Source organism: Schistocerca piceifrons, chromosome 6 (genome assembly GCF_021461385.2).
Source record: "Schistocerca piceifrons isolate TAMUIC-IGC-003096 chromosome 6, iqSchPice1.1, whole genome shotgun sequence".
Taxonomy (NCBI): domain Eukaryota; kingdom Metazoa; phylum Arthropoda; class Insecta; order Orthoptera; family Acrididae; genus Schistocerca; species Schistocerca piceifrons.
The window spans coordinates 360,587,010-360,611,428 of record NC_060143.1 but is presented as its reverse complement, the minus strand read 5'-3'; the positions used below and the strand labels follow the sequence as shown (position 1 = coordinate 360,611,428).

The 24,419-nt window shown below is 41.7% G+C and overlaps 1 protein-coding gene across 2 annotated transcripts in view; it reads right to left on the bottom strand.

Annotated features, from left to right (window-relative positions):
* LOC124802956 (ATP-binding cassette subfamily G member 4-like) overlaps nucleotides 1–24,419 on the bottom strand; it is a 486,150-nt gene that overhangs the window by 31,052 nt on the left and 430,679 nt on the right. For both annotated transcript variants that reach the window (XM_047264047.1, XM_047264048.1), the window contains exons 3-4: nucleotides 12,718–12,907; nucleotides 3,599–3,744 (exon numbers count right to left, since the gene is read on the bottom strand). In XM_047264047.1, coding sequence (XP_047120003.1) covers nucleotides 3,599–3,744; nucleotides 12,718–12,907 — 336 coding nt within the window. The remainder of the gene's footprint in view (nucleotides 1–3,598; nucleotides 3,745–12,717; nucleotides 12,908–24,419) is intronic.

Genomic DNA, 24,419 nt, shown 5'->3' with positions numbered 1-24,419 from the left:
AGAATAAGTGTCTACTGTAGAGACTCCACGAATTCTGGTGTGGAAATTGTATCTCAGCATTTTTCTTGTTACTAATGTACATCAAACTATTGGGTGATGTAGAGCCTCAATGGTAGTGTTTTTTACCAGAGCAGCGTGTTATTTATTTATGGTGTATGAACATCTTCCTTAGTTGTGTTCTGATATTGAAAACACTAATCACACCACACCAGACAGAGCACTACATAAGAAGCAACCCAGGCTGGTAAGCTTTAACAGGTCAAGTACATATAGATGGACTGCGAGTACCCAGAACCAAAAAGTTAGGTCTCTATCCACACCCCTGGTATTCCTCCACTTACAGTTTCAGGCAGTTTGTTCTGATGTACATGATGCATATTCATCCTATTCAATTAAACTGCTGTAGTAATTATGAATGGCTAGATAGTGTGAGAGGTTTCTGATCAGTGTAATTCTTGCTGTATGCACTAAGAATTTCCTAATAATTAGTGAGAAGTACATTCCTAATAATTTGTGAGAAGTACAGAATAACATCACAAATTGACACATCATGACACATCATGTTGCTATGTAATCAATGAGGGTAATTAGTCCATAGAGAATTCTACAAGCAGAAGGGTTTTAAAAGCAACCCTGAGATGGAATAGTTAGATTTTTGGCTCATCCTTTTTAAAGTCAGAAAGAGAGAGCTCTGGCAGACTGTTCACAACTCTGGTTGATGGCAGATAAGATTCCCATTTGGTAAACTTGTGGAGGAGACATCCAGCTGAAGCCAAGGGCCTGCTAGAGACATGCTGGATGCAGCGAGTTGCAGTTCTGGGAACACGCAGTGGTATGACAACCCACCCTAGAAGTGAAGACTGACTCTGCTTCTGCAAGCTTTGAAGTGAAGAAGGAATCACAAGGTAAGTGCTCAAATACTTTTCCAACTGCTGGACACACTTCACAGAACACAACAGAACAGAATGGATGATAGTAATAGGGACCCAATAGACCCTACATAGAAGGTATCACTGATATTGATAGAATTACAAGCAAAATTAGCACTACTGAAGATTTGAATCCTGATATATACTCTGCTTGTGTACAATATGGAAATGAAACTGTCACAGAATCTCCAAGTCTTTTTTTCAGTAGCTCAAGTTAAAATGGAACAAATTGTGCCTGAGCTTAACAATTCTGTACCTAGTTGTACTGATGACACTCACGTAATGACAGAATCAGTGGAGGAATTGGTATTCCCAGATGTCAGACCTGATGAACAAAAATGTTTTAATGTTGTCATTAACTGAGATATTAAGTAATCTAAAAACTGAACTGCAAAAGGATAATGTCAAGATAAATGCCAATATTGCTAAGGTAAATTCCAGTATAAAAACTGAGATTTATATGACAAATTGCAGTGTGAAAACAGAGATTAAAAATGAAAAGATTGATAACGTGCAAACCTATGTGCAAATGAAAATTTCAGAGTTGAAATCATAAGTAAAACAAGCCATTGAAACCTACTTTGTCCAGTTAAGTGTACAGTAGCAAGCCATTGTTTCAAAGCTAGATTCAGAAGTTGGTAGTGATCACAAAAGCTGTGAAACATGCACAAAAGAGTCAGCTACAAATTGCAAAAAGGTTGGAACCCAATGAAAATATCTGTTGCAATTTCATTGAGCAATTAGAGCTAATGCAAGCAGTACATGGACAGACTGTGTAAGAGGAGGAGGAGGAAATTAGTGTTTAACGTCCCGTCGACAACGAGGTCATTAGAGACGGAGCACAAGCTCGGATTAGGGAAGGATGGGGAAGGAAATAGGCCATGCCCTTTCAAAGGAACCATCCTGGCATTTGCATGAAGTGATGTAGGGAAATCACGGAAAACCTAAATCACGATGGCCGGATGTGGGATTGAACCGTCGTCGTCCCGAATGCGAGCCCAGTGTGCTAACCACTGCGCCACCTCGCTCAGTGGACTGTGTAAGAAACTGACTAGTATAAGTGATACTATCATGTGAGATCAGTGTACAAATTTTAGTAATGATGTAGCAGATACAAATTGTATGCTGACTGCTGAGTAAAAACTGTCTGATTTATTTCAGCAGGAGCGGATGGCACATAATAATTTCGGTGATGGGACATTGCTTGATATTTACAAGAAGTTTTAAAGTTGCCTCAGAGTGTAGCAGAACACTTCTCTGTTAGCTCAGTGGCTTCATTAGATGTCACAAGTTTAATTATTTCTATCTGCCAACTAATGTGGACAGAAGTTGTTCATACAGGAATTTATGGGCATGTTCCTGGTCTCTTGGTTGGCATAGGAACACTTTTTTTTTGTGAGACATTTAGAAGGGGCTGTAGTTTGCAGGCTGAATGGCATTTGAAATTCTGGTGTAAATTTGAAAGAGTTTCATGATGAATTCCCGAAGAAATGGTGATGTTCAGAAATTCAAAGGGAGTCTTCGGTAAATTCTCGAATGGAAATAGATACCAGTCAGATAGCAGGACAATGAAATGTTATTGTGAGTACTGTTGGAAGCACATGAAGTATTGACAAGGGAGTGGCTCAGAATCGCTTGCCACTGGTACTGTGTGGATATTGCCATTCCCTATGGTGTAGGTAGTTGATTGCAATGGTGTGAGACCCTGGTAAGGTCATAATGACTTGCTTCCTTCTTCAACTGGAGAGGCTGATGGGCTCTCTCCTCCTCAAGTTCCTTAAGTGTGGAACCACAATCAGTATACTATTCTATGAAGACACTTTGCAGAAACTGCGACACACCATAAAGTCAAAATGTCCAGTAAGGCTGCCAGGTGGAATTGTTGTGTTGCATGATAATGCTCACACCCCACACCACCAATCAGATGAAGGCTACACTTCAGTGATTTGGTTGGAAAACACTGCAACATCCTCTATACAGCCTGTGTCTTTCACTGTGTGAGTTTCACATCTTTGGTGACCCAAAGAAAGACGTTCGTGGGTGTCAGATGAGGAACTGCAAGAGTGGAGCTGGTTATAGATCTGGCAGCGGCTGACCATGTTTTATGGAACAGGAGCTGATTGCCTCATCTCCCAGTGGGATAAATACCTTAACATGTGTGGTGATTACCTTTGAATGGAATCATTCCATGGTCCCATTGTGGTGAGCATTCAGTTTTCATTTGCTTGACCCTTTGTAAGAAAGTATTAGAAACTTGATTCAAGTCCAGTGAATTATATTCAATTGAAGGAATCTTAGAAATAAGTAATTTTAAAATATATTTTACACAAGAAAAAGATTATTCTTTCTTTGTTTGTACATGTAGTTACTAAATAAAAGTATGTGAATATTGAACAAAATTTATGTTTGGATTTCAGGAAGAAATGCACTATTTTCTCTGCAATCATTTTCCATTATTATTTTTTGTCACATGCTCTGTTTTTAGTTCTCCTTATTACACGCCAAAGTGCTGAAAATTAGTATCCAACTGTAATGAGAATCATCAAGTACGACTGGAACCTCAACATAAAATAATGTTTTGTTGCTGCACTTGAATACACAATGTTGCAAATCGAATCAATAATGTACTACATAGAGGTTTCAAACACATTTAAATCAACAGTACATACGTTGTAGGTTCATCCAGGAATATAACTGGTGGGTTGTTAATGAGTTCCAGTGCTATTGACAGTCTCTTCCTCTCCCCACCAGACAGTCGTAGTGTCCGTGTAGCCTTTGCCCCACTGAGACGAAGCATATCAAGGATCTCCTCAACCTAATTAAATGAAGAGAAGAACTTGTTTAGTTGTTGGTAAGCATCAGGAAACTCACCCATTTAATGTGATAAAATTAAATTAAGTTAATGACAAACAAAATTAGTTTATTGTAAGCATATATGATTAACAGCTGTATGTGTTGTTACTGACTTAGCTGCAGGATCTACAAGAAACACTGTCTTGCTTGTTATAAAATTTTAGTAGTAACAGTAGCAGTAATACTACGACTACTAGTAGTAGTAATTGTTATTATTAGAGTTAGTATTATTATTAGTGTTAGTATTATTATTACTGTTACTGTTATTATTATTATTATCATCATTAAAAAGAAGACAAAGATGATGGCCACGTGGGGTAGTCGCGAGGTCTGAGGTGCCTCGTCATGGCCCACGCGGCTTCCCGTGTCAGATGTTTGAGTCCTCCCTCGGGCATGGGTGTGTGTGTGTGTATTGTCCTTAGCGTAAGTTAGTTTAAGTTAGATTAAGTAGTGCGTAAGCTTAGGGACCGATGACCTCAGCAGTTTGGTCACATAAGACCTTACCACAAATTTCCAAACTTTTACATAGATGATGAAACAAAGAAGCTAAATACTGTACACTTACATGAAACATTACATTTCAGTGATAAACATGGAAGAATGAAGCACCATAGAAACAGGCAACTATACTTGGGAATTAATATATTTTCTTTCATCTTTACAGGTACACTGTTTGACATAAATCCCGGCTACTGGCTGGCCACTTCGAGGACTAACTCCGAGTCATTCATCACATACTCTTCACCGATGAATGTCGCATATGCCTTCAACAATCGTCGGAGACTTGTTTGGAGGCAACCCGTTCAGGCTGAACGCCTTAGACACACTGTCCAGCGAGTGCAGCAAGGTGGGGGTTCCCTGCATTTTTGGGGTAGCATTATGTGGGGCCGGCATACGCCGTTGGTGGTCATGGAAGGCCCCGTAACGGCTGTACAATACGTGAATACCATTACCTGGCCGATAGTGCAGCATTGTGTCTAGGTATTCGTCTTCATGGACGAAAATTCGCGCCCCCATCGTGCACATATTGTGAATGACTTCTTTCAGGATAACGACATCGCTTGACTAGAGTGGCCAGCATGTTGTCCAGGCATGAACCCTTTCGAACATGCCTGGGATAGATTGAAAAGGGCTGTTTATGGAATACGTGACCCACCAACCACTCTGAGTGATCTACACCGAATCGCCGTTGAGGAAAGGGACAATCTGGACCAACAGTGTCTTGATGAACTCGTGGATAGTATGCCACAGCGAATACAGGCATGCATCAATGCAAGAGGACGTGCTACTGGGTATTAGAGATACCGGTGTTTACAGCAATCTGGTCCACCACCTCTGAAGGTCTCGCTGTATCGTGGTACAACATGCAATGTGTGGTTTTCATGAGCAATAAAAAGGGCCGAAATGATGTTTATGTTGATTTCTATCGCAATTTTCTGTACAGGTTCCGGAACTGTCGGAACCGAGGTGATGCAAAACCTTTTTTGATGTTTGTATTATATATGTGAATCTGAGTGCAGGGCCTATTACTTCAAATAAACAATGGTCACCATATATCAGAACAGTGAGCTGATTGCTTAACTAAATGTAACATATACAGGGTGTTAAAAATAAGTGACGAATACTTTAAGACACATTCCTCATTGAAACGAGAAAGGACGCATCTCGTGGTCGTGCGGTAGCGTTCTCGCTTCCCACGCCCGGGTTCCCGGGTTCGATTCCCGGCGGGGTCAGGGATTTTCTCTGCCTCGTGATGGCTGGGTGTTGTGTGATGTCCTTAGGTTAGTTAGGTTTAAGTAGTTCTAAGTTCTAGGGGACTGATGACCATAGATGTTAAGTCCCATAGTGCTCAGAGCCATTTTTTTGAAACGAGAAAAATACGTCCAATAAACATGGGTTCGGAATTGCATACTTTCTGCGATAAAAATGTTTTTACAGGTGTTCAACGTGGCGTCCATTCATGACAACACACCCCTCTGCCCTCCTGCGTGAGGAATAATGCACTCTTTGAATAATATCCGGTAGCTGTTGTACCTGGCGGCACACATTGAAGATTCAATTCTGTAGTGTTCGCACATCGTTGATTGACGTGGCGTAGACCAATTCCTTCAACTGTTCCCATAACCAAAAGTCTAGGGTATTGAGGTCTTGGGAACAAACAGGCCAATGTATGCCCCTCCCCCTCCCCTCCCTTCACCACCTGAACAATCCAGCGGACCTGAAATGTCTGCTTTAGATGTTTGCGCACATTGTGACGAGAGTGTGTTGGTGCGCCATCATGCATGAACCAAATTTGTATTCGTTTTTGCAGTGGCACAGCCACTAGCAAGGTAGGCAATACATTAATGAGAAAGTCCAGATAATGCGCCACAGTTATCCTTTGTGGTAGCACGTACGGCCCCATTAACCTATCGCCAAGTACGCCTGCCATACGTTATTTGAGAATTGTTGTTGATGCCCTCTCTTCTGAATTACTTGAGGATTTTTGTCTGTCCGTACATGCTTGTTATGGAAATTAACAACACCATCTCTTGTGAATCTTGCCTCATCGGTAAATCAAAACTTGGGTGTGAACAGTGGATCTGCAGCGCAATTTTGTAATAGCCATTGACAGAACCGCCGTCTGCCACGATGGCCTTAGGGGCTGAATGAGCTGTAGATGTATGGGTACAGCAATTGTTCATGAAGTACACCCTAGGTAAGAGAGTGAGAGACGCCTTCTGCTGCTGCTGCTAATCGTCGCACACTGGTCCCGGAGTTTCTTCCACTGAACGTAGCACATGCTCCTCCATGTAAGGCGTGCGGAATGTGCAGGGCCTTCCACTGTCTGGCTTCCGATGTGCAAGGGTACCTGTGACCCTCAGACTCTAGAAATGAGGGCACTCTGTGGATATTTTTCGGCGTAAAGGGCTCGGGCTCGCAGGCTACGTCCATCTGCTAAACTATAGCAGAATATCATATCCACCATTTCACTTGTAGAGCAGCAGGCATCCAATGCTAGTGAGTGGTGGAAGAGAGAAAATGTAAATGTAGTACACCATTTGTACATACAAAATGCGCAGTAACAGTAAACACTTAATTGAATCCGCCTTTGGAAGAAGGTAAGACATCATGACACATACCCAACGTACACAGTAAGTACATATAAGGCACAGAAACACGACGAAAACTAACGTAGCCCACAATGCAACTCAAACCACACAACCGACTGTATACCACCTAGTGGTAGGTAATGCCCTGCCGACACACGTGACGGAGCGCCAGTGTAACGACTGAGCTACACTACTGGCCATTAAAACAGCTACACCACGAAGTTGACGTACTACAGACGCGAAATTTAACTGACTGGAAGAAGATGCTGTGAGATGCAAATTATTAACTTTTCAGAGCACTCACACAAGGTTGGCGCCGGTGGCGACACCTACAACGTGCTGACATGAGGAACGTTTCCAACCGATTTCTCATACACAAACAGCAGTTGACCGGCGTTGCCTGGTGAAACGTAGTTGTGATACCTCGTGTAAAGAGGAGAAATGCGTACTATCACGTTTCCCACTTTGATAAAGGTCGGATTGTAGCCTATTGCGATTGCGGTTTATCGTATCGCGACATTGCTGCTCGCGTCGGTCGAGATCCAATTACTGTTAGCAGAATATGGAATCGGTGGGTTCAGGAGGGTAATACGGAACGCCGTGCTGGATCCTAACACTCTCCTTCACTAGCAGTCGAGATGACAGGTATCTTATCCGCATGGCTGTAACGGATCGTGCAGCCACGTCTCGATCCCTGAGTCAATAGATTGGGGACGTTTGCCACATAACAACCATCTGCACGAACGGTTCGACGACGTTTGCAGCAGCATGGACTATCAGCTCGGAGACCATGGCTGCGGTTACCCTTGACGCTGCATCACAGACAGGAGCGCCTGCGGTAGTGTACTCAACGACGAACCTGGGTGCACGATTGGCAAAACGTCAGTTTTTTCGGATGAATCCAGGTTCTGTTTACAGCATCGTGATGGTCGCATCCGTGTTTGGCGACATCGCGGTGAACGCACATTGGAAGCATGTATTCGTCATCGCCATACTGGCGTATCACTCGGCGTGATGGTATGGGGTGCCATCGGTTACACGCCTCGGTCACCTCTTGTTCGCATTGACGGCACTTTGAACAGTGGACGTTACATTTCAGATGTGTTTCGACCCGTGGCTCTACCCTTCATTCGATCCCTGCGAAACCCTACATTTCAGCAGGATAATGGACGAGCGCATGTTGCAGGTCCTGTACGGGCCTTTCTGGATACGGAAAATGTTCGGCTGCTGCCCTGGCCAGCACATTCTCCGGATCTCTCACCAATTGAAAACGTCTGGTCAATGGTGGCCGAGCAACTGGCTCGTCACAATACGCCGGTCACTACTCTTGATGAACTGTGGTCTCGTGTTGCAGCTGCATGGGAAGCTGTACCCGAACAGGCCATCCAAGCTCCGTTTGACTCAATTCCGAGGCGTATCAAGGCCGTTATTACGGTCAGTGGTTGTTCTTCGTACTGATTTCTCAGGATCTATGCACCCAAATTGCGTGAAAATGTAATCACATGTCAGTTCTAGTATAATATATTTGTCCAAAGAATACCCGTTTATCATCTGCATTTCTTCTTGGTGTAGCAATTTTAATGGCCAGTAGTGTAATACCCGTAACCAAGCGTCGCGCAGCCCTTCCTATAAACACGTGTTTATATCCGAGAGCATGCTGTTTCGGACTCATGTTTATTGGACTTATTTTTCTTGTTTCGATGAGTACTACCTCCTGTCAAAGTATTCGACACATTTTTTTTGAACACCCTGTACAACCAATGTCTCTTTAGATGCATAGAAGATGGTAATATTTGTTATGCGGTTATCCGCAATTAATGTACTCGCAATCATCACAATGATGAATCCATAGTCATTTTTGTATCATTAAAAGCTCATGAATTATGGACTACATTATTCAAATCAGATTATCAAATTGGTGCCAAATACAAGCGACTTTGGTTCTAAATTGATTTTGGGATGTATCTGGCAAACAGTGGTGCGTGATTTAACTGCAGTGTGAGCAATGTTTAACTTACACTGAGCTTCGCGTAGTAGGTTGAACAGATTGACAGGTGTTTCCTTTTAAGGTTAGGAGTTTTGGTTCCACTCTCTGCTTGCTCTTGAGGGGAATGTGCGGCGGTGTATTCAAAAATCTGTGCGTAGTGGGTTCTAGCTTGCAGAACTGGATGAAATAGGTAGAGCGTAATCAGCGTTGTTGCCGATAAGAAGAACAATGGTTTATGTCGTCAGCACAAGATTTAGTGCGCCACCGCTACCACCGTTCAAAGCAGCCAGACAACGTGACAGCATTTACTCACTGAGCACCCATACCATTCTGATCGTATAGTTGTTTGAATCATCTACTCACAATGAGTACAATACAGGGCTATTACAAATGATTGAAGCGATTTCATACATTCACTGTAGCTCCATTCATTGACATATGGTCACGATACACTACAGATACGTAGAAAAACTCATAAAGTTTTGTTCGGCTGAAGCCGCACTTCAGGTTTCTGCCGCCAGAGACAAAATGGCGACAGGAGCCGAGAAAGCGTATGTCGTGCCTGAAATGCACTCACATCAGTCAGTCATAACAGTGCAACGACACTTCAGGACGAAGTTCAACAAAGATCCACCAACTGCTAACTCCATTCGGCGATGGTATGCACAGTTTAAAGCTTTTGGATGCTTCTGTAAGGGGAAGTCAACGGGTCGGCCTGCAGTGAGCGAAGAAACGGTTGAACGCGTGCGGGCAAGTTTCACGCGTAGCCCGCGGAAGTCGACAAATAAAGCAAGCAGGGAGCTAAACGTACCACAGCCGACGGTTTGGAAAATCTTACGGAAAAGGCTAAAGCACAAGCCTTACCGTTTACAATTGCTACAAGCCCTGACACCCGATGACAAAGTCAAACGCTTTGAATTTTCGGCGCGGTTGCAACAGCTCATGGAAGAGAATGCGTTCAGTGCGAAACTTGTTTTCAGTGATGAAGCAACATTTTTTCTTAATGGTGAAGTGAACAGACACAATGTGCGAATCTGGGCGGTAGAGAATCCTCACACATTCGTGCAGCAAATTCACAATTCACCAAAAGTTAACGTGTTTTGTGCAATCTCACGGTTTAAAGTTTACGGCCCCTTTTTCCTCTGCGAAAAAAAACGTTAGGGCATATATCGAACATTTGTGAATGCCTAAAAAACTTTGAGTTTTTGTATGTGTGTGCAAAGCATTGTGAAAATATCTCAAATAATAAAGTTATTGTAGAGCTGTGAAATCGCTTCAATCATTTGTAATAACCCTGTATTACTGTTGCTGATGCTTTGCCAAAAAAAAAAGGAAATTTTCTATTTGCAGTACGTCCAGGACAGACAAAATCCAAAATAAGGCAGAATTTCACACGTTTCCTCGAGTTCTTAATTTAATTCCTGATTGTCATACTAACGGCTTTTTTAGGTTACCAGAATATTCGTGTAGGAATTAACAAAGTGTAATTACTAGCAAGAAATGGTTCTAATGGCTCTAAGCACTATGAGTCTTAACAAGCGAGGTCATCAATCCCCTACACTTAGAACTACTTAGATCTAACTAACCTAAGGACATCACACACATCCATGCCCGAGGCAGGATTCGAACCTGCAACCGCAGCAGCAGCGCGGTTCCTGACTGAAGCACCTAGAACCGCTCGGTCACAACGGCCGGCAATTGCTAGCACTCTACCACATTAAGCAGTACTCTATTTTTCGTTATATATGAGTCGGAGAGCAACACTAATTTGGTTTCCAATCCATCTCCTGACGACTTAATGATTTCTGAACTGCTCTGACTGTTGCATAGCCTGTCACGAGAGTCTGTAAAGTGTTGTGGCAGCTGGCAGTTAGTCCGAATGCAGACGTGCGCAGAGATCGTCACTACTTTGCTGCATGTTTCCTACACCGCAGTTAGTAAAAAGACCTAGGACTTACGCTGCTGAAAACCTCAATAACAGCAAGTTCTTAAATAAGATTCTGTGAGTGGTGAATGGTAAAATTGTTGGATGGAAGCAAGGAGAGCCCCCTGCTTTTTAAAACGTTTCCGCTAGGAAAATTTAATGACGTCACCTACTGTGTGTTACTTTGCGATGGATTTCTGATATAAAAACAGTTATATAAAATACAGTTAAACTTGTCCTGTGTAGTTGCAATACGTATTTACAATAGTTCAGTTAGGTTCACATTTATAGATTGATGCTTACATATTTTTCATAAAATAAACAATTAGTGCAAATAATACTACTGAATACAGCTTGCTTCACATTTTTATTAGTTGCTAATGATTTGAATTTATCGTTGTGGTAATAACATTCATTCTACAGATAACTGCATAACAGATATTATCATCCGTTATGCAACTGAAGTGACATTCATTACACAGGTTCTATATTTACATTTAACCACAGAATCGCCACTTGTACTACATCTTTCTGTTAGGACACTGATCGATTCAGTTAACATTTTAGATGCACCTTGTACTTTAGGACGAGGGCTAAGAACCTCCTGTGTTCTCGAAACTGTCATAATTCTTTTTATATTTTTAGTGGAGCACACAGGAATACACCAGGATCTTTAAAATTGTGGTTATTATACTGGTACTAACCTAAATAAGATTTCAAAATGTATACATTTGCTGAAATTTCGGAATTGCTTTACCATTTCATTTTCATGATAAATGCGAAAGAAAATTTTTAAAAAAAGGTAGAACTGACAAAGTAAGATATTATTTGATCAGAGAAAATGGTTCAAATGGCTTTGAGCACTATGGGACTTAACTGCTGTGGTCATCAGTCCCCTAGAACTTAGAACTACTAAAACCTAAATAACGTAAGGACATCACACACATCCATGCCCGAGTCAGGATTCGAACCTGCGACCGTAGCGGTCGCGCGGTTCCACACTGAAGCGCCTAGAACCGCTCGGCCACACCGACCGGCTTTGATCAGAGACTAGTATGTCTAATTTGACGTTAGAAAATTTGACAACACAATCGAGAGGTGCATAAGGATATTGGAAAGATATATAAAACACATACTAAATTTATTACAGAAGGAAAGTGTAAATTCGTCACGTAATTCTTTAAAGGCAATAGATAATAATAGGAAGGTGGTGTTTGTGTTCATAGCATCTTTCTAGAAAGATCAACGGGACGTGAGAAGAGTTGTAGGGAGATTCCTCACGGAATTGAGCATCACAGCTTCAGGTCAACATATAAGACTTTTTTAATCGAACAACATGTTCAAGAATTTAATTTAAATTTTGCTCTGGAGTCTGTGCCATAATGGAACTTCATGAAAGCTCAAAAGTATATGTCACAAGGATATAAACTTGAGTCCCTGCATTTAGTAAGAAATGCCGTTACCATCATTGTTTTGTTTGTGTGACACCATCTGAGCAGGGAAAAATGTGATCAAAGTGAAAATGTGACCGAAGCGAAAAATGTGACCAAAGCGAAAAATGGAAAAATACAACAGCGCATGAGAAGGTAAAGTGCGTGGTTATTGGTCGCGTCGAAGAAGAAAAAGAACAAAAAAGAAAGTGACATTTAGAAACATAATGTATCATAAAAGCAACAACTTGAAATGCTAACAACTCACACTATTTTGTGCGAACAAAGGAAGCAACACATGAAAACAACTCGCTACTGATGAGAGTGCCTACCTGCGAATGACGATGGTCCAGGGCTGCTTTCAGCTCAGCATACATTTTAATCTGCTAAGAAATTTCGTGCACAAGAATACTTACCAATACAGACTGCCACAATCTGAATCTGTGGCAACACGTTTTTTTTTTTTAAAAAAAATCGAGTAGTGCGGAAAACAAAGACTCACGGCTGTGCGCTTCTGGCTCCTGGTGAGATGGTTGCCCAGCTTCAGGTCAGCAGCGATGAGCATGGCCTCCAATACAGTGAGGTGAGGCTGCACTAGGTCCTCCTGCATGATGTAGCGCGACATCTTGCGGAACTGGCGCAGGTTGCGTGGTGACCCATTCGTCAGGATGGATCCCGTCACCTCAGAACACCTGTCGGCAGGTGAAGGCAGCTACTCACTCACGGCTGTCATGGCAATGCATGCACATATACACCAGCAACAAAAACATTTCTCACCATCCTATTCGACCAGTGCTCTCCTAGCTTACTTGATTATTATCTTTTCTTTCTCCTTTACAATGGTGGTTACTGAAATTTTGCCGATGTGCTACTGTATTAAAAAAAAAGACTATTTTATTCTATCATTGTGATAGGTGCGACTTAATGTTTTTGCGATATTAGCTTTACCTAATGCACTAACATCAAGTATGTTGTTTGTATGTTTATGATTACAGCTATGTTTTTTTATCAGTGCATTAATATCTTTCACTCCCCTGTACCCTGCGCATCACCATTCCCGAACAGCAAACACTGAAAGCAAAGAGGTGCATTATTAACATCAAATCTGTGGATCTAATTCTTTTCATATACTTTCACACTAAATTTCCTTGTATATTCTCTTTTCTTATCACCATCTTAGAGAAAGCTTTTGACAATATTGATTGGAATACTATCTTTCAAATTCTGAAGGTGGCAGTGGTAAAATACAGGAAGCGAAATACCATTTACAATTTGTACAGAAACCAGATGGCAGTTATAAGAGTCGAGAGGCATGAAAGGGAAGCAGTGGTTGGGAAGGGAGTGAGGCAGGGTTGTAGCCTCTCCCCGATGTTATTCAATCTGTATATTGAGCAAGCAGTAAAGAAAACAAAAGAAAAATTCGGAGTAGGAATTAAAATCTATGGAGAAGAAATTAAAACTTTGAGGTTCGCCGATGACATTGTAATTCTGTCAGAGACAGCAAAGGACATGGAAGAGCAGATGAACGGAATGGACAGTGTCTTGAAAGGAGGATATAAGATGAACATCAACAAAAGCAAAACGAGGATGATGGAATGTAGTCGAAATAAGTCGGGTGATGCTGAGGAAATTAGATTAGGAAATGAGACACTTAAAGTAGTAAAGGAGTTTTGCTATTTGGGGAGCAAAATAACTGATGATGGACGAAGTAGGGAGGATATAATATGGAGACTGGCGATGGCAAGGAAAGCGTTTCTGAAGAAGAGAAATTTGTTAACATCGAGTATAGATTTAAGTGTCAGGAAGTCGTTTCTGAATGTATTTGTATGCAGTGTAGCCATGTATGGAAGTGAAACATGGACGATAAATAGTTTAGACAAGAAGAGAATAGAAGCTTTCGAAATGTAGTGCTACAGAAGAATGCTGAAGATTAGATGGGTAGATCACATAACTAATGAGGAGGTATTGAATAGAACTGGAGAGAAAAGAAATTTGTGGCACAACTTGACTAGAAGAAGGGATCGGTTGGTGGGGCATATTCTGAGGTATCAAGGGATCACCAATTTAGTATTAGAGGGCAGCGTGGAGGGTAAAAATCGTAGAGGGAGACCAAGAGATGAAAACACTAAACAGATTCAGAAGGATGTAGGTTGCAGTAGGTACTGGGAGATGAACCTTGCACAGGATAGAGTAGCATGGAGAGCTGCATCAAACCAGTCTCTGGACTGAAAACCGCAACAACAACAACATCACCATCTATAGCCTTTTGATTTATAAAGGTGGTAATCGTAGCTAAATTGAATATATTAATTTTACATAAATGAAGTGAGCTGTTTAAATATATTCGTATATTATAAATAATAGTTAAACGTTGCGAGAAATAAATTTAAATGAAAGAAAAAAATGGTAGCAGCAAGATTCAGTTATGACCAGACATATTACCATTCTGTGCACTTGACGTCTGCACCGTGGCACAGGTTCATGTAGCACTGTTAAAAAGTCCTTCATACCTTACTTATAAATCTTCAGAGAGCATTTTACCTTTTTACGTGTTCCTTCGACCTACACATGCAAAATAGTCTACTATCTCGCTTCTACTCACATAATTCGAGCCAAATCGATGAGTCTCATCCCACATCCTCCCCTTATTAGATTTAAATTTGGAGTAGGTCTAATAACTCTTTAACTTATACTTGCTCTTCCAAAGATCTACTGGGAAAGGACCTCTTTAGCAGATCATCTACAGAATTAGAGGTGGCAAAGAATAACTTAACTGATAGAGAAACAGCAATTACTGTAATAATAGCTCACCTGTTAGTAGCAGTTAATTTAATAACTGCCAACAGTGCGTGCCCCCATCTTTTGCTACCTCTTCCTCTCATTCCTTCCACTTTTCCCTCTATAATTCTTTGTTCCAGAAAATTCCTACGCAGTATATGGCCCAGCCAAGAATTTTTCCTCTTTCTGATCACTTCCAATAATCTTCTTTCTTCCCCTATTTTCTTCATTACTTCTTCACTCTGTTCATAAATGGTTCAAATGGCTCTGAGCACTATGGGACTTAACATCTATGGTCATCATTCCCCTAGAACTTAGAACTACTTAAACCTAAGGACATCACACAACACCCAGTCATCACGAGGCAGAGAAAACCCCTGACCCCGCCGGGAATCGAACCCGAGAACCCGGGCGTGGGAAGCGTGGGAAGCTGCGGACTCTGAAGTTTGTCACTCCACTTCATCTTAAGCATTCTTCTTCACAGCCCAATTTCAGAACTTTCTGAATAGCTTTCTTCTTTCTTTTTAACTACACATAATTCACCGCTGTGTACCACTACATTCCAACATAACATTTAGCAAATCCCTTACTCAGCAGTTGGAATTCTTGTGGACGTTAGAAACTGCTTCACCTTTTCAAGTGCTCTCTCTCCCACAGATATTCTCCTCCTTACTTTTTCTGTACAACTTCCGTTCTGTGTCATTAAACCTTCCAGGTAAAGAAATGATTTTACTTGTTCTGTCTTTTTTCTTTTTTCCTTCTTGCGTATTCTCATCACTTTTGTCTTTCCTATATTTATCTTCATTCCATCCTCCTCGCCCCTTCTTGTAATACTCTTCAATACCTTCTGCAGCTTTTTTTCCGATTCCGCTAGCACTGCTTGATCATCGGCAAGTTTTACTGTCTTGATCCTTTTTTCTCGAATTACAACGCTTCTTGATTTCTCCATTGCATTACCAATCAATTCTCCATGTTTGTTGAACAGATTTGGCGTCATTGAGCATCCTTGCCTTGCATCCCTTCCAATGCTCATCTCTTCTAACTCCTCATCCGCCTAATGTATCATTTTCCGCTTTAGCGGATCTCCTTTATTAACCTTCTGTCTTTTCAGTGTGCCCAACAACCGTATACTATAGTGTAGATAACCCCACATGGTGCAGAGGGCTACCAAAAGATTTTGAAATTCTTGTACTCATTTCCCATTATGTTTTCCCCTTAACGCTGTTTGTTAATAATTAAAAACTTCATTTCGAGCTGAACTGCGAATTACACGAACACAGTACATGAATCAAAAATAATTTTCATGTGGACTTCGCATTCTTGTCTGCGTCTGTGATTGGCGTTCAGTATTCTGGCGCAATGGTTCTGCAGCTATCTGTCTCAAGATATAAAGCAAGAAATTGGTAATCTAGTAATCTAAATGAAAATTAGAAACATTTCTTATTAGAAACTACTTTACAAACTAAGAACGAAGACTTCCGTTAACTGTGTGATAAGTGGTAATGTGCATCGTAAACAGGCGTTTGTTATCAATGCAAACAACTGTTGTACTATGCTCTTCACGGGTATACTGCCGGATATGATCGTCTTCACTCCACGACATTTCAGCGATCCATCTGGCCATCATATTCAGGTGCCGGAACTGAAGATGGCGGCCAGATGGATCGCCGAAATATCGTATAGTGAAGAGGATCACATCCGGCAGCATACCCGTGAAAAGCATAAACATATAAGACGCCGGGGAAATCTACGGAATCACAACTGTTGTGCTACATTAAAATACAAAGTGATCATGTAGATATTAAGCCTTTACAGCAGGTATTTAATACAACAGAAGAAACAGCAGCTTTACAAAGTAAAGGTATTACTTCTATCTTGACGTGTTACATGTAGCCTGAGTGAAGCCAAATAATTTGTAGAAGTTCAATGATAGTTAATTAGTAACACAGATTCAGACAAATGCTCCTTTTTGTTTATGTACAACTTGACTCCTTTCACATTTCTAAAGGTCCTCGTGCAAGATGAGATGTACGAACATAGTGAATGGGTATCTGGTATCATACGTTCTTAGGTGGAAGCAGTTTGAATCTTATAGCTAGCATACCTCGAGACCCTAGAACATCAACGGTTGCATAAGACGCAGGCGTTCCTCCACTGCCTCAAGCTGTAGATGTCCAGCGAACGGAGAAACGGGACAAATATGCCGCGAAAACCCTATTCATCAGAGTGTGAAGAACTGCAATGTAATGATCATTTTTTTTTTGAGTGACATGCTGTTGAAGTTCACTGTTATCACTAATATTTACTATCAAAAACAGTCTTGATCACAAATTATTTATTACGGTGACCGGTTTCGACCACAACTATGGTCATCTTCAGACCAATGAGCAAGAACCTCCTTCTCGTGGTAAATCACTACTAGTAGTGACAATGAGCAAGATCCTCCTTCTTGTGGTTAATCACTACTAGTAGTGACTTACCACCAGAAGGAGGTTCATGCTCAGTGGTCTGAAGATGACTACAGTTGTGGTCGAAACCGGTCACCATAATAAATAATTTGTGATAAAGACTGTTTTTGATAGTAAATATTAGTTACAACACTGATCACTGGTTGCTACACAATGTATTCAAAAGTAATTTACTGTTGTCAGCTTAACAGATCTGGATTGACTTCTTTTTGCTGACTGTTCATAATTTATCTCGTTTGATGTCGGATACAGATTCACCAAGGCTGACCTTTCAGTACGAAATCTCGGACGGTTCTGGAACTCACGTACTGGCAAAGTGTAGATAAAAGTTTGTCAGTTCTTTGTTGTGGTCGGCTTTGAAATGCGTACTTAGATAGACTCTATGTACCGATGGCCAGAGGGCGCCTCAGGTGTCTTCCTTCGGACTCATATCAAGAAAAATTGGTGACCAAAACATCAACGTGAGTAGCCTGTCATGCTTCCCAAACGTCTGTAGCACAATTATGGCCCAGTGACACGGACCGTTATTCTGCTCGAAGGTTCCATTCGTTACTGAAGGCATCAAGCACTATGGGATACAGGTGGTCTGCCATAATTTTCATTTATAAATTTAGACAACATTATCTGCAGAGCGCAGCGATCTGGCGCTACACTTTGATCAACACAACAGTCGAAATCGCAATACCATTTGCTTATTACGACCGGTTTCGGCTTATTTGGGCCCCGTATGGCTGGTGTTGTACAGTGTACGATCGTGGTATCACATGAAAAACCGAGAAGCCGCCAGCACCAGCCACAGGGGACCCAAAAAATCTGAGGATGGCAATGTTAAAGCCATCCTCAGATTTTTTGGGTCCCCTGTGGCTGGTGCTGGCGGCTTCTCGGTCATAACAAACAAATGTTATTGGGATCTTGACTGTTGTGTTAACCGAACAATGTTCATATAGCCCACAGCTGTTATGGTGCCTACGATTACTACCATAGATCCCATGAAGCCTAGCGGAGTGTCCCCAATAGCGTGTTACTGACCTCACTGTCGTGTATTGCTGAATACCACAGGAATATTTCGAATAGGGAGTGAATTGTCGGTTTTGATATAACCGATTTAGTAAGTCTGAAATATTGACATGTCCCAAAAACTAAGTTTGACAAGAAATTTACAAAACTTATTGTATCTCAAAAGATCGATAGATACCTACTTAGTACACTACCGTTTGTAAAAAGTGAAGCACACGTCTACATCTACATGGTTACTCTGCAATTCACACTCAAGTGCCTGGCAGAGGGTTCATCGAAACATTTGCATACTACTACTCTACCATTCCACTCCCGGACGGCGCATGGGAAAAAGGAACACCTAAATCTTTCCGTTCGAACTCTGATTTCTCTTATTTTATTATGATGATCATTTTTCCCTACGTAGGTTGGCTGTCAACAAAATATTTTCGCATTCGGAAGAGAAAGTTACCGATTGAAATTTCGTAAATAGATCTCGCCGCAAAGAAACCCGCCTTTGTTTCAGTGACTGCCACCCCAACTCGCGTATCATATCAGTGACACTCTCACCCCTATTGCGCGATAACACGAAACGAGCGTCCCTTCTTTGCACTTTTTCGATGTCCTCCGACAATCCTACCTGGTAAGGATCCCATACCGCGCAGCAACATTCCAGCAGAGGACAAGTGTAATGTAGGCTGTCTCTTTAGTGGGTTTGTCGCATCTTCTAAGTGTTCTGCCAACAAAGCACAGTCTTTGATTCGCCTTCCCCACAATATTATCTATGTGGTATGTGGTCTTTCCAATTTAAGTTGCTCGTAATTGTGATTCCTAAGTATTTAGTCGAATTGACAGCCCTTAGATTTGTGCGATTTATCGTATACCCAAAATTTATCGGATTTCTTTTAGTATCTGTGTGGATGACCTCGCACTTTTCTTTGTTTAGTGCCAATTGCCACTTTTCGCACTATACAGAAATTCTCTGTAGAACATTTTGTAATTGGAATTGATCGTCTGATGATTTTACTAGACGGTAAATTACAGCGTCATCTGCAAACAATCTGAGGGGGCTGCTCAGATTATCACCTAGATGATTTATGTAAATCAGGAACAGCAGAGGACCTATTACACTACCTTACGGAACGCCAGATATCACTTGTGTTCTACTCGATGATTTACCGTCTGTCACTACCAACTGTGATCTCTCTGATAGAAACTAACGAATCCAGTCACACAACTGAGACGACAGTCCATATGCAGGCAATTTGATCAATAGTCGCTTGTGAGAAACGGTATCAAAAGCCTTCTTGAAATATAGGAATATGGAATCGGAGATCCCTTGTCGACAGCACTCATTACTCCATGGGAATAAAGAGCTAGTTGTGTTGCACAAGAACTATATTTTCTGAATCCGTGTTGGTTATGTAGCAATAAGTCATTTTCTTCAAGATGATTCATAATGTTCGAGTACAGTATATGCTCCAAATTCCTACTGCAAATTGAGGTCAGTGATATGGGTCTGTAATTCAATGGGTTACTCCTATTTTCTTTCTTGTATATTGGTGTGACTTGTGCTACTTTCTTTCTTTCTTGTATATTGGTGTGACCTGTGCTACTTTCCACTCTTTAGGAACAGACCTTTCGTCAAGTGAGCGGTTGCATATGACTGATAAGGAAGGTGCTATTTAGTCTGCATACTCTGAAAGGAACCTGACTGGTATATCATCTGGACCGGAAGACTTGCCTTTCTTAATTGATTTGAGTTATTTCGCAACACCTAAGATATCTATTTTTATGTCACTCGTGCTAACAGCTGTTCTGGTTTAGAATTCTGGAATATTTACTTCGTCTTCTTTCGTGAAGGAATTACGGAAAACTGTATTTAGTAACTTCGCTTTAGTGACACCGTCATCGGTAACATTTCCATCGCTGTCGCGCAGTGACGGTATTGACTGTTATTTGCCACTGGTGTACTTTACATACGACAAGAATCTCTTTGGGTTTCCTGTTATATTTTGAGACATGGTTTAAAAGCATCTCGCATTGACGTCCGCACTAAATTTCGAGCTTTCGTGAAACTTAGCCAGTCTTGGGGATTTTGCGTTCTTCGGAATTTGGCATGCTTTTTTCGTTGCTTCTGCAACAGTGTTCTGACGTGTTTTGTCTACCATTGTAGATCAGCCCCGTCTCTTATTAATTATGCGGTGTTTTGAATCTATCTATTGCTGTCGATACTGTATCTTTGAATTTGAGCCATAATTGGTCTACACTTACATAATTAGCTTGCAAGGAATGGAGACTCTCTCTTAGGAAGGCATCAATCGAATTTTTATCTGCTGTTTTAAATAGATAAATTTTGCGTTTATTTTTAGTGGTTTTGGTTGATACTGTTTTAAGCCTTGCTACAATGACCTTGTGTTCACTAATCCCTATATCCGTCATGAAGCTCTCTATTAGAGAGAAGCAATGGTCTACAACACGCCAAGATAAGAGACGTGTACAACAGCAGAGCCATAGTAAATAACTTAAATGGCAGGGAAGTGGCGTACACATAGGTCTAACAGCGCCCATTTTTATGTGACCATACAGGTCAGTGTTACCCAACGTTCAGTCAGTGCGGAGCTATCATACTAAGTGGTTTCTTGTAACCGGGTGCCACAATGCCTCGCCGACATCACAGGGTGGAATATCAGCTTGTGAGTGCGTTCGAATGCGGTAGAATGATTGGTCTCCGGGAGGCAGATCCGTCGTTCCGTGACACTGCAGCTGGTACAGGGCACACTGTTTCAACAGTGAGATGTATGTGGAACCAGCAGAGAGAAGAAGACTGCACCCAGCGCCGACGGGGTACTGGATGACACAATGTGACTACAACAAGAGATGACTACCTCCTTGTCAATTTGGCCGCAACGGACAGAACAGCTTCGTCCTAAATGTCGCGATGTTGAAGCGCTGCAACGGGTGTGGACAGATCTGCATCGACGGTTTGACGCCGCCTTCCGTGGGCTGGACTGCTGGTACGTGTGCCATTGACTCGGCTTCCACTGACCAGAACATGCCAATGCTGCAGACTGTACTGCGCACGTGAACGTCGACACTGGCATGCTGAGTGACGAAATATAATATTTTCGGACGAGTCCCACTTCAGTTAGCCCGAAAGTGACGGCCGCGTACTCGTTAGACGCACTCGGACAGACTATTGTTGGGCGGCATAGCGGACAGACGCCAAGTGTTCAAAATGGTTCAAATGGCTCTGAGCACTATGGGACTTAACTTCTGAGGTCATCAGTCCCCTAGAACTTAGAACTACTTAAACCTAACTAACCTCACCATCTGGTGAGCAAGATGTATGAAACAGGCGAAATACCCTCAGACTTCAAGAAGAATATAATAATTCCAATCCCAAAGAAAGCAGGTGTTGACAGATGTGAAAATTACCGAATTATCAGTTTAATAAGTCACAGCTGCAAAATACTAACACGAATTCTTTACAGACGAATGTAAAAACTAGTAGAAGCCAATCTCGGGGAAGATCAGTTTGGATTCCGTAGAAACACTGAAACACGTGAGGCAATACTGACCTTACGACTTATCTTAGAAGCTAGATTAAGGAAAGGCAAACCTACGTTTCTAGCATTCGTAGACTTAGAGAAAGCTTTTGACAATGTTGACTGGAATACTCTCTTTCAAATTCTAAAGGTGGCAGGGGTAAAATACAGGGAGCGAAAGGCTATTTACAATTTGTACAGAAACCAGATGGCAGTTATAAGAGTCGAGGGACATGAAAGGGAAGCAGTGGTTGGGAAGGGAGTAAGACAGGGTTGTAGCCTCTCCCCGATGTTGTTCAATCTGTATATTGAGCAAGCAGTAAAGGAAACAAAAGAAAAATTCGGAGTAGGTATTAAAATTCACGGAGAAGAAATAAAAACTTTGAGGTTCGCCGATGACATTGTAATTCTGTCAGAGACAGCAAAGGACTTGGAAGAGCAGTTGAATGGAATGGACAGTGTCTTGAAAGGAGGATATAAGATGAACATCAACAAAAGCAAAACGAGGATAATGGAATGTAGCCGAATTAAGTCGGGTGATGCTGAGGGAATTAGATTAGGAAATGAGACACTTAAAGTAGTAAAGGAGTTTTGCTATTTGGGTAGCAAAATAACTGATGATGGTCGAAGTAGAGAGGATATAAAATGTAGACTGGCAATGGCAAGGAAAGCGTTTCTGAAGAAGAGAAATTTGTTAACATCGAATATAGATTTAAGTGTCAGGAAGCCATTTTTGAAAGTATTTGTATGAAGTGTAGCCATGTATGGAAGTGAAACATGGACGATAAATAGTTTGGACAAGAAGAGAATAGAAGCTTTCGAAATGTGGTGCTACAGAAGAATGCTGAAGATTAGATGGGTAGATCACATAACTAATGAGGAGGTATTGAATAGGATTGGGGAGAAGAGAAGTTTGTGGCACAACTTGACCAGAAGAAGGGATCGGTTGGTAGGACATGTTCTGAGGCATCAAGGGATCACCAATTTACTATTGGAGGGCAGCGTGGAGGGTAAAAATCGTAGAGGGAGACCAAGAGATGAATACACTAAGCAGATTCAGAAGGATGTAGGTTGCAGTAGGTACTGGGAGATGAAAAAGCTTGCACAGGATAGAGTAGCATGGAGAGCTGCATCAAACCAGTCTCAGGACTGAGGACCACAACAACAACAACAACAACCTAAGGACATCACACACATCCATGCCCGAGGCAGGATTCGAACCTGCGACCGTAGCGGTCGCGCGGTTCGTGACTGTAGTGCCTAGAACCGCTCTGCCACCCCGGCTGGCAAACGCCAAGTGTGATCGTTGGGAGTTTCACTGCCTATAAACACGATCTCGCCTTCTTCTTTTTGAGGGTAATCTGAACAGCTAACGATGCGTCCGGGAGGTTTTACAGACCGAAGCACTGCCCCTCCTCCAGGCTATTCCACATGCCATATTTCAGTAAGACAATGCCCGGCTGAATGTAGCAAGGAATGTGCAAGCCTTCTCCGACGAACGACGGACACCACTGCTTCCGTGGTGTGCACGTTCGTCTTATATCTCGCCCATCGAATATGCCTGGGAAGGAAGTAAGGCCAGTATTACACTATCAAATTTCTTTGTCAAAGATTTGATCAAAGATGTGATCAAATATTCTGTCAAATATATTTGACAAAGATCTTTGATGTAGCGCTAGAAGGGGTATTACACTGTCATGATATTTGACGTCAAAGTTCAAGATGGCTGACAACAACAACTTGTTATTAACTGCAGAAGTTGCATGTACCACAATTGCACTGTGTGCACATGCAGAAGAGAAGCGGGGGGAAAAAAAGGAAACATACCTGGGTGAAGCCGTGGGTTTTACGACGACGCGATAAAAGCATTCAACAAAACTTCTTACGTGAGCTTAAAGTGGAGGACGTCAAGTCGTACATCAATTACTTAAGAATGGATGAGCATACATTTCTGTATGTGCTCAGTGAAGTATAGCCTCATATCACAAGCACAATATTCACTTAAGAACTGCTACATCTGCAGAAGACAGGCTCACTGTAACATTCCGACTCCTTGCTACAGGAGAGTGTTAGGTTAGGTTAGGTTAGGTTAGGTTAGGTTAGGTCAGGTCTTCAATCTTCTTAATCTATTTTTGTATTCAGGGTGCTTCGCGTTGTAAAGCGCTTCATCAGCTTTATACATCTCTATTAATTTTGTAGTTGTCGGCACACACCAACTCTATTTACTGGCAATGTTTGTAAAAACACTACAGACGACAGAACAGTGGAGCAATGCTAGCGCTCCATGTGGTAACATGTCACATTGCAGTGAACAGAAGGCAAGCGACTTCTTTGATCAAATCTACGGCGAGGCCCTAGATTTGATCAAATATTGGACGACATTTGACAAAGTTCCTTATTACACCATCAAATAT